This window comes from Carettochelys insculpta, chromosome 5, assembly GCF_033958435.1.
Source record: "Carettochelys insculpta isolate YL-2023 chromosome 5, ASM3395843v1, whole genome shotgun sequence".
Taxonomy (NCBI): domain Eukaryota; kingdom Metazoa; phylum Chordata; order Testudines; family Carettochelyidae; genus Carettochelys; species Carettochelys insculpta.
In genome coordinates, this window is record NC_134141.1 from 109,580,332 (window position 1) to 109,594,451 (window position 14,120).

At 47.3% G+C, this 14,120-nt stretch overlaps 1 protein-coding gene across 1 annotated transcript in view; it reads right to left on the bottom strand.

Annotated features, from left to right (window-relative positions):
* Positions 1-590: 590 nt before the first annotated feature.
* ONECUT2 (one cut homeobox 2) overlaps positions 591-14,120 on the bottom strand; it is a 52,832-nt gene continuing 39,302 nt past the window's right edge. The window contains exon 2 of the mRNA XM_074994334.1: positions 591-877. Within this exon, the coding sequence (XP_074850435.1) occupies positions 591-877 (287 nt within the window). The remainder of the gene's footprint in view (positions 878-14,120) is intronic.

The following is a 14,120-nucleotide window of genomic DNA, read 5'->3' on the forward strand; positions in this document are numbered from 1 at the left end:
AAATAAACTCAAAACATAAAATTGAATCCATTTTTCTCTAAAACATCTAAACGAAACAATGCCTGAGATTACAAAACAGGTTCTTGGATTTTTCAATTTCTATGTTTTAAAATTTGTGCTCAGTTCTCATGTCATGTTATGGGTATGAGCTATAGGGTACTGTGAAGTGGGAAGGCTGAGCATTTAGAAAACAAAGTAGATCAGACATGTTTGCACTATTTCTCTATCAACTCTTGGCAATCCTGAAATACTCCTATCACCTTCAATACTGATCCATAGCTGGTTCTCAGGAAAAAAATTGCATCATGAATGACCCACTTATATTTTGGACATGCTTAGCCTGTCTTGGATAGAATACTATGTAGAAAGTGACTAATTTGTGATTTGCTTCTTCTAAAACTGACTAAATAGCCATTAAAAAGTGTCCTGTGTTTACAGCTTGACTAGAATCCTTTCCAAGAGTATTGTGCTTTCAAATCACCAGTGAAGGGCCCCACTAAGAATCCATACTTTCTTTTCTTTCATTCTTTTCTTTCTTTCTTTTGTAGTTGAGTTGTGCCCAATTTAGATGCCTTTTTCTTTTTTTCCAATCATGCTTTGGTACAAGTGCTGGAGGTGGATGAGGATCCCCCTGTACTCAAATCATCCTGCCATTTCTCAAGGCTGCGCCTCCGAGCGTTCATGAAGAAGTTACTGACAGTGGTAAGTTCCAAGCCCAGCTGTTGCGAGATGGTGATCTGCATTTCTTTGGACGGACGTTTGTTCTCTTTGAAGATGGCAAAAAGTGTTCTGCGCTGGAGATCAGTGAAAACCAGGCGAGACTTCTTCTGGGAATTGTTCCTGTCTTTATTCGGCTCTTGTTCTTTGCGTTTGCATGCTTGGGAAACCAGAGAAGAGAGAGAGAGAGAGAGAGAGAGAGAGAGAGAGAGAATCAATGTATGCATAAATACCAATAAACTGAGCAGGTGATACATTGGAAACATTGATAAAGCTGTGCTGTGGATGTAAACTGTTAAACTTTATTGTGCAAATTGCAGCACTGTCAATAACCAATGTTTTAAGGTTCCTCTCTTAAGAATGTGAGTCACTGACATGGCTAGTGTAGGCAGTAAAACCAAAAAAGATCAATAATCTGAATTACCACTGAGTAAACCATTAGTTCTTGGGAAAGCTTTCTCAAAGGATTTATACATAGGGTTGAATTTGATCCCAAAGACAAAAAGCCTGATTTTTCAAGTCACAAGTGATTTTGAGTTACTTCAGATCTCGATGCTCAGCACCATCTACAGATAATCAGGCACCCTCAGGTGTCATACAAAAATTAAAGCTCCCAAAATTACTATCCTCTTTAAAATTATAGGCTTTTAGTTCTATTCCTACTATGAATGGCACCCTCTAAGAAATATGTAATTCCCCGTAAAATTGCTTCATGATCTGAAATGTAGAATACAAGATTTCAATCAAGAAAAAGAATTTCAAACTGTATCTGTCTTGCCTTTCCCAGTAGCTAACAGAAAACATTATTACTTCCAGATACTCTCTAGGTACCCTTTCAATACACAACAGGCTCAGATTTTATTCTGTGAATGAAAGTGTGGAGGCTGATAGTCCATTATGACAAGACCATTTAAGACGTGGATCCATGCACAGAATAAATCCAAATGGAAATTCCTATTATATGCCTGCAGAGCATGTACTCCATTGGAATGTGGAGGCAGAGGGCCTTTTCTTGGAGCTGAAATGACATATGTACTCGAGTAAACTGCAAAGGGCACCGCACTGCAGTGATGAGGGCATGAATATCTGCTGTGTAAAAATACAGGAGAAGGTACAGAGCTGAACCAGCGTAATCCACCCCATCCCCCTTCTTGCAAAAGCCTCCCCACACAGACACCATCCACCCAGGGCTCCGTGGAGTGAAAGGATGTGTCAGTATGGCAGCAGTCTGAAGCTAACCGACAGCTCTCTACACTGTTATCTGCCAGCAAATCAATGTAATTTCCCTAGGAAATTCCACAGGGAGTGAATGCTGACAGTTCCACCATTAATTCCAGCCGCATACCTTGAGGGGAGAATAGAAAAGCATGGACTCACCAAGATTGGGAAGGGATGCTCACAGTTTAGCAATCATGGGCGATGTGGGGTATGCACAGGGGGACACATGCACCCCCACATTGTCCTGCCCCCCTCACTTACCACAGTGTTGCCACCAATGAGTGCGGGAACAGTCTCTTTCCTCCCCAGGAGCGGCATGGCCCAAGAGCAGGATGGGCTTCCTAGCTCGTGCTACTCCTAGGCCGTGCCACCCCAGGGATGGGGAGGTGGACTGCCCCTCATGCACGCAAAGCCGCGTGGCACTTCTCCGAGAAGGGGTGGGTGAGGGCAGAGCTGGGGTAGCGGAAGGTGGGGCTTAGGCAGAGCAGGGGTGGGAGGGGATGGGGGATGGGCAGAGAAAGGGCTGGGACAGGTTAGATTTAAAAAAAGTAAAATCTGTCAGGGATGGTGATCAGTCCTGCTGTGAGGGCAGGGGACTGGACTCGGTGACCTCTCAAGATCCTTTGCAGTTCTACAAGATGTGTGTGTGTATGTGCATGAGTGGAGGAGGGGTTGGAGGGGGAAGGGCGCACGGCCGATGGCCCCCCTAGATTCCCCACACCAGTCACCTCTGTTTGCAATGGAGGGGAGGCACTGATCTCCTAAAAACCTATGCAACTTACACTCCAGACCTCAAGACATATGTCTGGAGAGAGGATTATGTCCAGCTCCAAGCCCTGGAACTATGAAGTCTGAGCCAGATTACAAAATGCATGTTGGTGCCTAGAGATGCAGATGGGGGCTTCGTGGGATTTTCAAACGTACGTAGGGGTCCAACTCCCATTGAATTTCTAGTGAGAAAATCCCTCCTGCCACCTATCACGTCCTTACTCAGTGGAATATCTGTAAAATTCTGGCTTTTTGTGCTTTGCACTCTACTGCATTTCCCCTAGCTTTTCTCTTTAGCTGCGTCTACACGTGCACGCTACTTCGAAGTAGCGGCAGTAACTTCGAAATAGCGCCCGTCACGTCTACACGTGTTGGGCGCTATTTCGAAGTTGAAATCGACGTTAGGCGGCGAGACGTCGAAGTCACTAACCCCATGAGGGGATGGGAATAGCGCCCTACTTCGACGTTCAACATCGAAGTAGGGACGTGTAGACGATCCGCGTCCCGCAACATCGAAATAGCGGGGTCCTCCATGGCGGCCATCAGCTGGGGGGTTGAGAGATACTCTCTCTCCAGCCCTTGCGGGGCTCTGTGGTCACCGTGGGCAGCAGCCCTTAGCCCAGGGCTTCTGGCTGCTGCTGCTGCAGCTGGGGGTCCGTGCTGCATATACAGAGTCTGCAACTAGTTGTTGGCTCTGTGTATCTTGCACTGTTTAATGAAAGTGTGTCTGGGAGGGGCCCTTTAAGGGAGCGACTTGCTGTTGAGTCCGCCCCGTGACCCTGTCTGCAGCTGTGCCTGGCTCCCTTATTTCGATGTGTGCTACTTTGGCGTGTAGACGTTCCCTCGCTGTGCCTATTTCGATGTTGGGCTGAGCAACGTCGAAGTTGAACATCGACGTTGCCAGCCCTGGAGGACGTGTAGACGTTATTCATCGAAATAGCCTATTTCGATGTCGCAACATCGAAATAAGCTATTTCGAAGTTGGGTGCACGTGTAGACGTAGCCTTTGTGTGGCATCAGGAGAGAAGATGGTTTGGCCCCCAAGTGCTGTCTGGCCTGTGCTGCTATCTTGAGATGTTGAAAAAGAAGAGGCAGCACTGGAGAGAATAGGCCAGGACTTGGCCTCTGAAGAATTGTTGTCCAGTCCCAGCTCTGCCACAGACTTCTTCTGTGCCCTTGAGTAAACCATTCAATCTCCCCCGGCCTCAGCGTCCCTGCTCTGTGGAATGGGAACAACGAAGACCTACTCATTTACACCATTTAAAGCTCTTATCATACATGCAAATCTGGAGTGGTGGAAAAGTGGTGGGGATTCAAATTATAATCAGCAATACAAGCTCGTATCCCAAATTTCAGGCAAACTGAACATTTTTTGAAAATTATTTAGATCGTTTGGATTGGGTGAACATATTTCCCTGTGCTGAATATGGGACACCTGGTAAAGTGACTCATCTTCAAGTGAGTTCAATGGCAATCAATCGGAAGTGTGCAGTACAAATGTTCCAATTAACATCCAGTTGACTGAGTCCCTGTTAAAAAGAAACACCGTGTACTATCTTCATCTCTTTAAGGCTTTAGGATTCCCATGGGGAGAGGTGACACACACACACACTCTGGCACAACTCTCTCACATGGGGGGGAGGGTGACCGACCAACCCTCCCTGCCTGGCAGTCTTCTCCCTCCATGCTGGACTGGGTCCCCAGTATGGACCCTGGCACTGTGTCTTCCTGAGGCAACACTTGAGTGGGCATGGAGGGTCACATGGCCCCTCTCCCCAGATTTCTTGGCCATCAGCAGCCTTTCAGCACTGTGTGGGAGGGAAAGGAAGGGAGTCACAGGCAAAGGGGGTAAGCAAGGGATGATCTACAGGGCTGACTAGTGCCTGTAGCAGATGGGGTGCAGGGAGGGCTACCCAGAGGGAGCGGGAGGAGGCATGTGGGGTACACTTCACTTAGCTAATAAGATTCTGGCAGGGACATGGGGGACAGTGTACCTTCCAAGTGCTTCCATGAGTCATCTATGATTAATTTTCCCTCCAATCTTCTCCATCCATGTGCAGATAAAATTTTATGTGCGCCAAGACCTGTGCAAATGTGCACCACCAGTAGAAACAAAAACACTAGCAGTGGGCATGGTGCTAATCAGCAGAGCCGCATTTGAATCTCTCTGGAGTGGCTGCACAAGCACAGAGCTAACAGGAAACGCAGGTTGTGATGGCCTGGTTCATACTTTTCCAGAGCTCATCTCTCCCCTACCCCCCACCCCCACTCTCTGTGGCTGAAAGCTGAAGGGAAGGCTTGTCCCTTCCTGCCTGCACAATGTGAAAAGGCAGCTAACACCCCCAGGCTGGTGCTGGGCACTGACATAACCCAGCTGCCTCCTGTCCCCTAGCTACAGTGAAGGCAGGAAGGGGTTAAGCCATAAGGATGCACTGTGCACCAGTCTGGGAACATGACTGCCAGGGTTTCAGCAAAACTGGACAGAGAGGTGGCTCAACAGTGGAGTGTGCCTAGGGGATGAAGCAGCCCTGCACTCCTCGGGGCAGGGCCCAGGCCAGTGGGCGGGAGGGAGAAGAGAGAAGAGAGTGCTAAGCCCCTGCCCAGGAGGCTGTTGTGGAGCCTGCAGGCAGAGCTGTTCCATCCACGGGATGGTTCAGGGAGGCTGCCCCAGGCCTAGCACTTTGGGGACCCCCACAGTAGCCAACATATCTCTCCTGTGGGTGGGATGATCCCCCATACTGATGTCTGCTCCAACCTCCGGGGCCCAAGGTATCCTGGGGGATTACCTGGGAGGCCTGGGGCCAGCGGCAGGGGTCAGCCTCTGCCCATGCTCACAGCAGCAGAGGGAGCTGTGGGAAGCAGCTTGACCCAGCAGTCTGCTCTGCCCCACCATCTCCCAGCTGGGTCGCTCTGCTTCTCCATGGTGTGGGCTTGGGGAAATGAAGCGGAGCAGGCAAGGACCAGGTCACTCCACTTCCTCCCACCTCCGCAAAGCAGAGCAACCTGGCTGGGAGATGGAGGGGCAGAGTATATTGTTGGGTCACTCCACTTCCTGTGGCACCCGCTGCCACAGTGAGGATAGGAGAACTCTTGCGTCCACCCTGCACCAGGCCCCACGGAAATTCACCGAGTTGTGTTGCTTGGGGGAGGGGCTTTGGGGAAGGAGTGCAGTGAGGGCAGGCGAGGGCGGAGCAGGGATGGGGCTAGGGAGAAAGGGTGGAATGAGCATGAGGCAAGGGTGGAGCAGGGGCTGGAAGAGGTGGGACAGAAACAGTGGCGGGGTTGTCCTAGGTCCTACACCCTCCAAGGGATTGCGCTGCCTGCGAGGTTAGGGCAGCAACAGGCTGGAAATCACTTCCCCCCTCCAGCTTCAGAGCTTAGTGGAGAGGTGGAGAGGCTTTGGCACATGTAGGGCTCAGAGCCTCCTGGCCAGTACCACAGGTTGTAGGGTCTTACTCTTGGGCTTTGCCAGCCCAGCCAGAGGCAATAGAGAGGAAGGAACCTGATGGCCAGGCTGCTGGTGAGCTGAATGCTCTGACCAGTGCCTGGTTCTCTGCAAAGCACTGGGAGCAGGAAGTGCCCCACTGTGGGGGGGTGGGGGATAGAGAGGAGCAGAGGGGCCAGGGTGGGGAGGTGAAGGGTCACAGGAGGGACAGGAGAGCGAGATGGGGAGAGCATAATGGGTGTGCAGCAGAAACAGCACATCACCCGGTGCCTGCTTGCATTCACCAGCCACTGCAGCTCACAGTGTGCAGCCAGTACCAGCCAGAAACTGGATGGGAGTGGGCACTGCTGGCTGAAAGCTGGCATGCAGAAGGGGCCGTGCAATCAGACCAGCAAAGGAAGCAGCCAGCTCCACACACTGCTGTTTTGCCTGCCACTGGCACATCAACCCCCATCATTGGCCACTAGACCACCTCCCCCTGCCACACACACAAACACACTCACCCTGGTGGGAGGGCAGCTGGCAAGCAGTTATCTGGCCAGGAGCAGAACCTATCAGTATTGATGTGGAGGAGAAAGAACAAGACAATGTGCCCATTTTTATGAAAAAACTGGGACGTCTGCAGGAAGGTTTAATATTGAACTGTCCCTTTAAATATGGGACTTCTGGGCACCCCTGACCAGTGTTTCCCAATTTTATTTGGCTCCAGAACCCTTTCAAACTCAAAAAAATTTGCAGAACCCCATTCCCAGGCTCTACCCTCCTCAGCCCCCAAACCCAGCCCCCTCTCCAGGCTTTACCACCTCAGCTCCCAAATCTGCCCCCAGTACCCAAGCTTTACCCTGCCATCCTGCAAACCTGCCCCCCGATCCCCAGGATTAACCAACATCAGCCTCAAACAGGCCTCTGGGACTAACCCATCCATGGTGCTGGCTGGGGAACCTAAGCCAGGTGGCCATGTGCATCCAGCGGAAGGAAGGCTGGCATGGAGGTGTTCTGCTGGTGGGGGTGAGCCAAGCCACACCCACCAGCCACTACTCAGGTAGTGGGATGAGTGAGGGGCTCTCTGTGACTCCCTGCTCTGCCGCTGCTGAAATAATGGAACTAAATTCAGTTGGTTTAATGGCCGGATCCCTCCTGCCGCCCTGCTGGCCATTAAACCAATTAAATTTAGTTTTACTGTTTCAGTGGCAGCGGGTCAGGGAGCTGCAGAGGAGTCAGCTACTATAATGGATTTTTCTCACAGAACCCTTATTTTCACTTTGCGGAACCCCAGGGTTCCATGGTACACCATTTGGGAAACACTGACCTAGACAGTCTGCATAATTTCTTCCCATCTTCTAGTCTTTGTCATTTTCACCCATTTCTGCACAACCTGAAAAAGAGCTGCTGAAACATCCCATGAGTTGTGGGGGCTATTTGTAGTCCAACTAGGCACAAAAATTACCAGAAACCTGTCAAATATATTTATTCTCTTGAGGTTTCCAGACACACTTTGCAGACTTGAGATGTTTGAATAAAGTTCAGCTAAGAATCAAAAGTCTTGATGATTATCAGACAATGAACTGAACTTCTGGACCTTTTGAAGTTCCTGCATTGCTGCTAGGAATATGTAACATGAAGGAGACAGAGACATCAACCCTGTTTTTTAATATCATTCAAACAGAAAGCAGATCTAGGTTAGATCTACGCAGCAAAGTTATTTTGAAATAACTATCCCAGCTTCTATATGATACAACCATTATTTTGAAATAAATTTAAAATACTGGCTGATTTATTTCGAAATTGGTAAACCTCATTTGAAATAGGTGCTGTTAAGAACAGGAACAGCACCTATTTTGAAATAAGCTACAGTGCATCCAATGATTCTGTTTTGAAATAGGCTCTATTGTGTGTAGATGCTATATTTTGAAATAGCTAAGGGCTACTTCAAAATGCATTTTGGTGTGTAGCAGCATTATTTTGGAATAAATTATTCCAGAATAATTCTGGAACAGCTTATTTGGGAATAAGGCTACTGCATAGACATGACTCTTGAGTTCAGCAATTTTATTTTTACTAGCCTATCCCAAGTACCCCACCAAAATCAAAACTAAACCAATCAATCAAAATCTAAAAAAATCCAATCACTCTCCAAAATCTCCATGGCAAATTACAAACCCCTCAAATGATATGCAGATTACATTATCTTTTGTTAATTATCTATTATTAGAAACACAAAACCAAGAAAGTTCAGTTAAAACTGAAACTCCTCTTTAAGAGGTACATTTCATGTTGCAATAACCTTCTTATTTCTTTATTTCTTTATTTATTATCTGTATGGTATGACATGACCTAGACACAGTGCTTGCATTCTATGATGCTGAGCATTATGGAGAAACCCTAGATAGCTCCATTAGATTGAGAATTGTGAGCATTCACTTAAAAACCTTGATTCAATCACTCTCAAAATAATATTTTTGTGATTGAGAACTAAAAGGGCCACTGTCAAGGATGGTAGGCCTGAAAGTTCACTCACTTTTTTCTTTTCCCTATCTGTTTGCAAACACTATGCAACTTTCTGGTTTTGATCCTGCAAGGTGCTGAACATTCTGGCCCTGATCCAGAAAAGCACTTAAGCACATTCTTAGCCTTAGGTATGTGTCTAATCCTGTGGAAAGCAATGAGGATAATTACATTGTTTTAAAATTAAGCACGTGCTTAAGTTCTTTGCTAGGTCAGGACCAGAATGCTCAGCATCTTGTGGCATGGAGCTTGTGCAACAGTCAGTCTTGTTCCTGGGCTTCTGGCCTCTGTTCAGTTCACTGGTCCCACTTAAGGGCTCAGTTGCCCTTGCTGGGATGAGGGGTGGTCTGGGGGGAACCCAGCATCCCTGCCCACTCATGCCAGGTTCTGGCCCAGGGACCCTAAGTAGCTGCTACTGGGGAGGGCTGACTCCCTTAGCCCTTGGTGCCACAGCTCTTCTTCCTGGGCCACTTCCCCAGACAATTCTCCCTGATACTGTCTCTACGCTTCAGCAGCAGTGAGTCCCCGCTTTGATCTGCTTCTCTGGGTGACCAATTCTTCCCAGTCTATGGCTGAGTCCGGGGTTACCAGGGCTAGGAAGTCTATGCACTCACTGTGAAGCTCCTCACCTTCCCTCTGCTGTATCTGGTACTCCTGATATTCTCCTCTGCTTCTCTCAAACCTTCTCTCTCCCACTACTCTGGTCTCCTCACCTCTGTTCCCTCGCCCCTCACACTCTCCTCTTGTCCTTCCCACTGTGAAGGGCTTTTAAAGGCCTCTTATTACACCAGTCATGGAGTCAGCTGGCCCCAATTAGGCTGACCCATCTCCTGCCCAGCTGCCTGTGACTGCCCTGCTGGTGCTCCGCAGACCCTTCTGCTTGTTTGGGCTCCCTCTGAAGGGGCTCCCTCTGACGGGGCCCTCTGCCCTGGCCCTGCCACACTAGGTATGTCATTTAAATCTCCACCCCAAACTTCATGTTTGTCAATGATCTTCTTGTGAAGTAGGAAAGTTAAAGAGCAGATGCCCCAAAAACATAAGCAACCCTACAATTACAAATCAATCTGTGCGTGACAGAAGACAAAATTTTGTAATATAAAAAGAGCTTCTAGTTTGAAATGGTCACGGACAATTATATAACAGAAGAAAACACATATGAGATAACCCCTTCATAGCAGTTTTTGCTTTTGCTAAAAATCCACATCACATGTATGTGCACTTGAGAGTAGAGCATCTGTTATAGTCTCCTATTTCATAAACCTCAGTGCTTTTTTGCAAAATAGACATTTTTTTTCCAAACAGCCCTATTAGGAATTATTCCCTTTCTTCCTAAATCACCACCCAAGCACACTCAACATGGAACCTTCTCCCAAGCCTCCTAGCAACATAAGCAGAGATGCCATTCCCAACAACTCTTGTGTCATTCTGTAACAGATAAGTTGGCTTAGTTGACACATATTCAGTAAGGGTATGTCTACACAGCAGTGTTATTTAGAAATAAGCTATTTCGGAAGAGATTTTCCAAAATAGCTTATTTCAAAATAATGCTGCTACACATGAAACACATTTTGAAATAGCCCTCATTGTCTACACACAATAGAGCCTATTTCGAAATACAGCCACTGGATGGACTATGGCTTATTCGAAGTAGGCTCTATTCTGAGGCTACGTCTACACTATGAGATAAATTTGATTTTATTAATATCGATTTTGTAATTCTGGAATTAATAAGTTCGAATCTGATCATCCTCACTCCCGACGTGCGCCTCACAAAGTCAACTTATTGCTGCCACATTCAAAGTGCCAAACGTTGACTGTTGCAGAAGTGCATTGTGGGAACCTATCCCACAGTTCCCTCATCCCCATAGCATTCTGGGTATGCTCGCTGGTCTTTGACATCATCTTCCCACACTGCATTTTCCTCATTCCCCTCCCATGCTAAGCAAACATCCATTTTTTCCATGAAAAGGAGGGAAAAGTAGGGAATCCACAGGGATGGCAAAAAGGTTTACAGAAATGTCTTTGTTCTGTAGCTGAATTCTCAATTGGCCATCCACACAATGTTCCCCCTTCTGTGATTGCATCTGATCCCTGAAAATAATACAGGGACCCTGACTGTATTCTCAAAGGAAGAAGGAAGAGGATAGAAAAGTCTAGGAAAAAAAGATTTTTGACTTTCTTGAAAATAATACAGGGACCCTGAAAAGCGTGAAGAAAAGTTTTTGAGAAAAGATTGCTGCTGAAGGGAGAGTCTTTGGCTTTCTGGTGCACTATAAGGCTTCTGTGTAACAACTGTGTTCCCAACTGGCCATCCACTGAGTGTCCCCGCTCCCATCATTGCATGTGATCCCTGAAAATAATACAAGGGCCCAGACTGTATTCTCAAAGTTACAAGCAAGAGGATAGAAAAGTCTAGGAAAAAAGAATTTTTGACTTTCCTCTTCACTACACGGATATTGCCAACACTGGTGATGGCAGTGAAATATCATACACTGAACTTATAACACAGACAGGAGTCTCAACTAGCCCCACTCCCCATGCTTCTGAGTGGGTCAAAGCGTGAAGACAGATAGGAGATTTTAGTAAAAAGATTTTGTAACTGAAATATCAAACCAGCAGGTGCCTGCAATGGACAGAAAGCTCCTGAAAACGTTTCTGGCAGTGTGTGTGTTGGTGGGGGGACACTGTAGTCTGCAGCTGCAGAGCCGCTTGGTATGTTGAAGTAGCTCCCATGACTGTCTTAGCTGCCAGAGGAGACTTCCCCCAGCCGCTGCAAGCCCCAGTGGTCTCATGCTATGGGTTTGGGGAAGTGCGAGTTCGGTGGGAGGTCACTTGAAGTGGTCCTCCCCAAGTATCTTAATTGCTGGGGGAGACTTCACCCGGTAGCTGCAAACCCCCGAATATCTTTCTCACCCTTGGAGCCCTAAACGTGTGCAAGCTGGACATATTGGCAGGTTGGTCAGCATTGAACGACAGGCACATCCCTTTACTGGGCCGGGGGCTACCCACTTGATGTGGATGAGTGTGGGAAAGATCCTGACTGCGTGGCACTTGTGGGGGAGGGAGGAGGGTTCATGCACAAATGTAAACCACTGAGAAGTTTCTTGGCATCTTATGCAAACAGGACCCCCACTACAGCCTTGTTGCCATTTGGTGCAGTGGGGCAGCAGCTGGTGCCAGGCAGTGCAGAAAAAAATAACAAGTGTAGAGACAGAACCACGAACTCCACACAGGGGCTATTTGTAATGGGCAGATGCTCTCACAGCTCAAATAGCAAAGAAAGAAAGACATTTCTCAGGCTCTCATACAAACATGAGCCCACAGACACAGGCTTACTGCTCCTGCTTTGAAATTCAAGGTCTTCCTGCTACCAAATTAACTAGAGAGCAGCGGCCAGAGTGGAGCACTGAGGGGCATTGTGGGTTACATACGGGACACCTCTGGGGGCCAATAAATTCAATTTTAAGATGTGGCGCTTCCACACTGGCCTTTAAATGAACTTCTGAATTTGAGCTCGATGCTATATCCATCAGGTAATGGCGATATTGTAAGCTCAATATTAGTGCTCCCAAAACCAAGCTAATGGTATAGACAGTGATGTGGTAATATTGAGCTAACTGCCTTAAATTTGAATTTATCCCATAGTGTAGATGCAGCCTGAGTCTATACAGCCCTTATTTTGAAATAGCTAATTCAGAATAGGCACTATTCCTTATGGAATGTGGTTTACCTATTTTGAAATAAGCCAATTGCTATTTCAAAATTATTTCGAAATATCGGTTGCATTGTGTAGATGCTAGCAAAGTTATTCCGAAATGGCAGACGTTATTTTGAAATAAATTTGCTGTGTAGACATACCCTAAGGAAACAGGTTTTAATTCAAAATCCAACCTAATCCATCAATTATGGTATGATGCTCGACAAAACCCTATTTAGAGCTAGCTGGTTTGCTTGAAAATTTTCTCGGGTCCTTCGGGGCAACTCATGCCCTTAGATTAATTTAAGGCTAGTAGGGTTGCACAGGTGTTTCCGAAGACTGTGCTTGGTAGCGGTATGGCTGATAGCACAATTTGGCTTGCATATTACCATGAACCCAGAACCTACAAGGCTCTTTTTACATGCTGTGTGTCAAGGTGGATCAGTAGTTTAGTGACAAACTTTCATCATAGGCCTAAGGGCCATGGCAGGCCCGATTCAGTGGATCAGTGTTTCACTGGTGCTGGATAAATCAACAGTGGAGGGGGATAGCTGAGGAATTTCACATCACTAGCACCATGCTTGCTGCCCATAGACTATAGCAGGTGTTAGCATCAGGCTGAGGAAAGCTGGGAGGCTGCTTCTTCTCACACCAGTTTTATTCCATTGACTTCAACAGTTACTCCCATTTTACACAGGTGTAACTGAGAGGAGAAAGGAGTGCCCAGCTATGGTGCTCCTGTTTCAGTCCATGGCTGCAGACTTACACTGTGCCCTGCCTAAAGGATGGACTGGATTCTGACCACAGCAATTCATAGAGGCTGTTCTGTATGTATGTTCTGCCACCTTGCATGTTGTCCAGCCACAGCTCTCTGGATGACCCACAATTGTTTGGTGCAGCACAAGGTTATTATAGACTTGGGACACCATAGGAAAACATTTGCAGCTTCTTGTGAAGACTGAGCTACAGATACTGCCTGTGACTAGTCTACAATCCTTGCCATAAAGACAGCCAGTGAAGGATCTATTTGTCTGGGCTAATTAGAGGGTGATGACAGCAGCTTCCAAAGCTTCTGACAGACTCGGTGACCTCTGCAGCTTTTTTGGTGACCACAGCCAGCAACCTAAGTGGAAATGACCCTTTCTGCAAAACGTATTTAAATATTTTCACATGCACAATGTGCTCCACAGCACAATCACAGTTGTGCACAACATGCCTTATTCAAACACCCATGGGTAGTGGAGGGAGGGATAGCTCAGTGGTTTGAGCATTGGCTTGCTAAAACCAGGGCTGTGAGCTTAATCCTTGAGGAGGCCATTTAGGGACTGGGGCAAATAGATGTCAGGGGTGGTGCTTGGTCCTGCCAAGAGGGCAGGGGACTAGACTAGATGACCTCCAAAGGTCCCTGCCCGCTCTAGGAGGTGTGTGTGTATGTGTGTCTCCAGCAGACTACAGCATACAGATGGTGCTGCTGCTCCAAACATTTCCTAACCCCCACAGTCTCATAAACTTTGACAAGCAGAGGTGACTGTATAGAATTCTGCAAGAGTAGAATCCTGCTCAAGGAAGCCCTGGGTCAGAGGGGCAGTTACCTCACACTACTCATTAGTAGTACCTCACAAAAGAAAGAGGAAGCCATCCAAGAGCACTTTCATCCACACCTGTCAGAATTCAGGTGGGTGAATGGGTGGGTCAGGAGATCAATTACTTCAAAGACTGCTAATGGATCTTAAAACATTCAGTATAAATAGCTGATTTTTATCCATTACC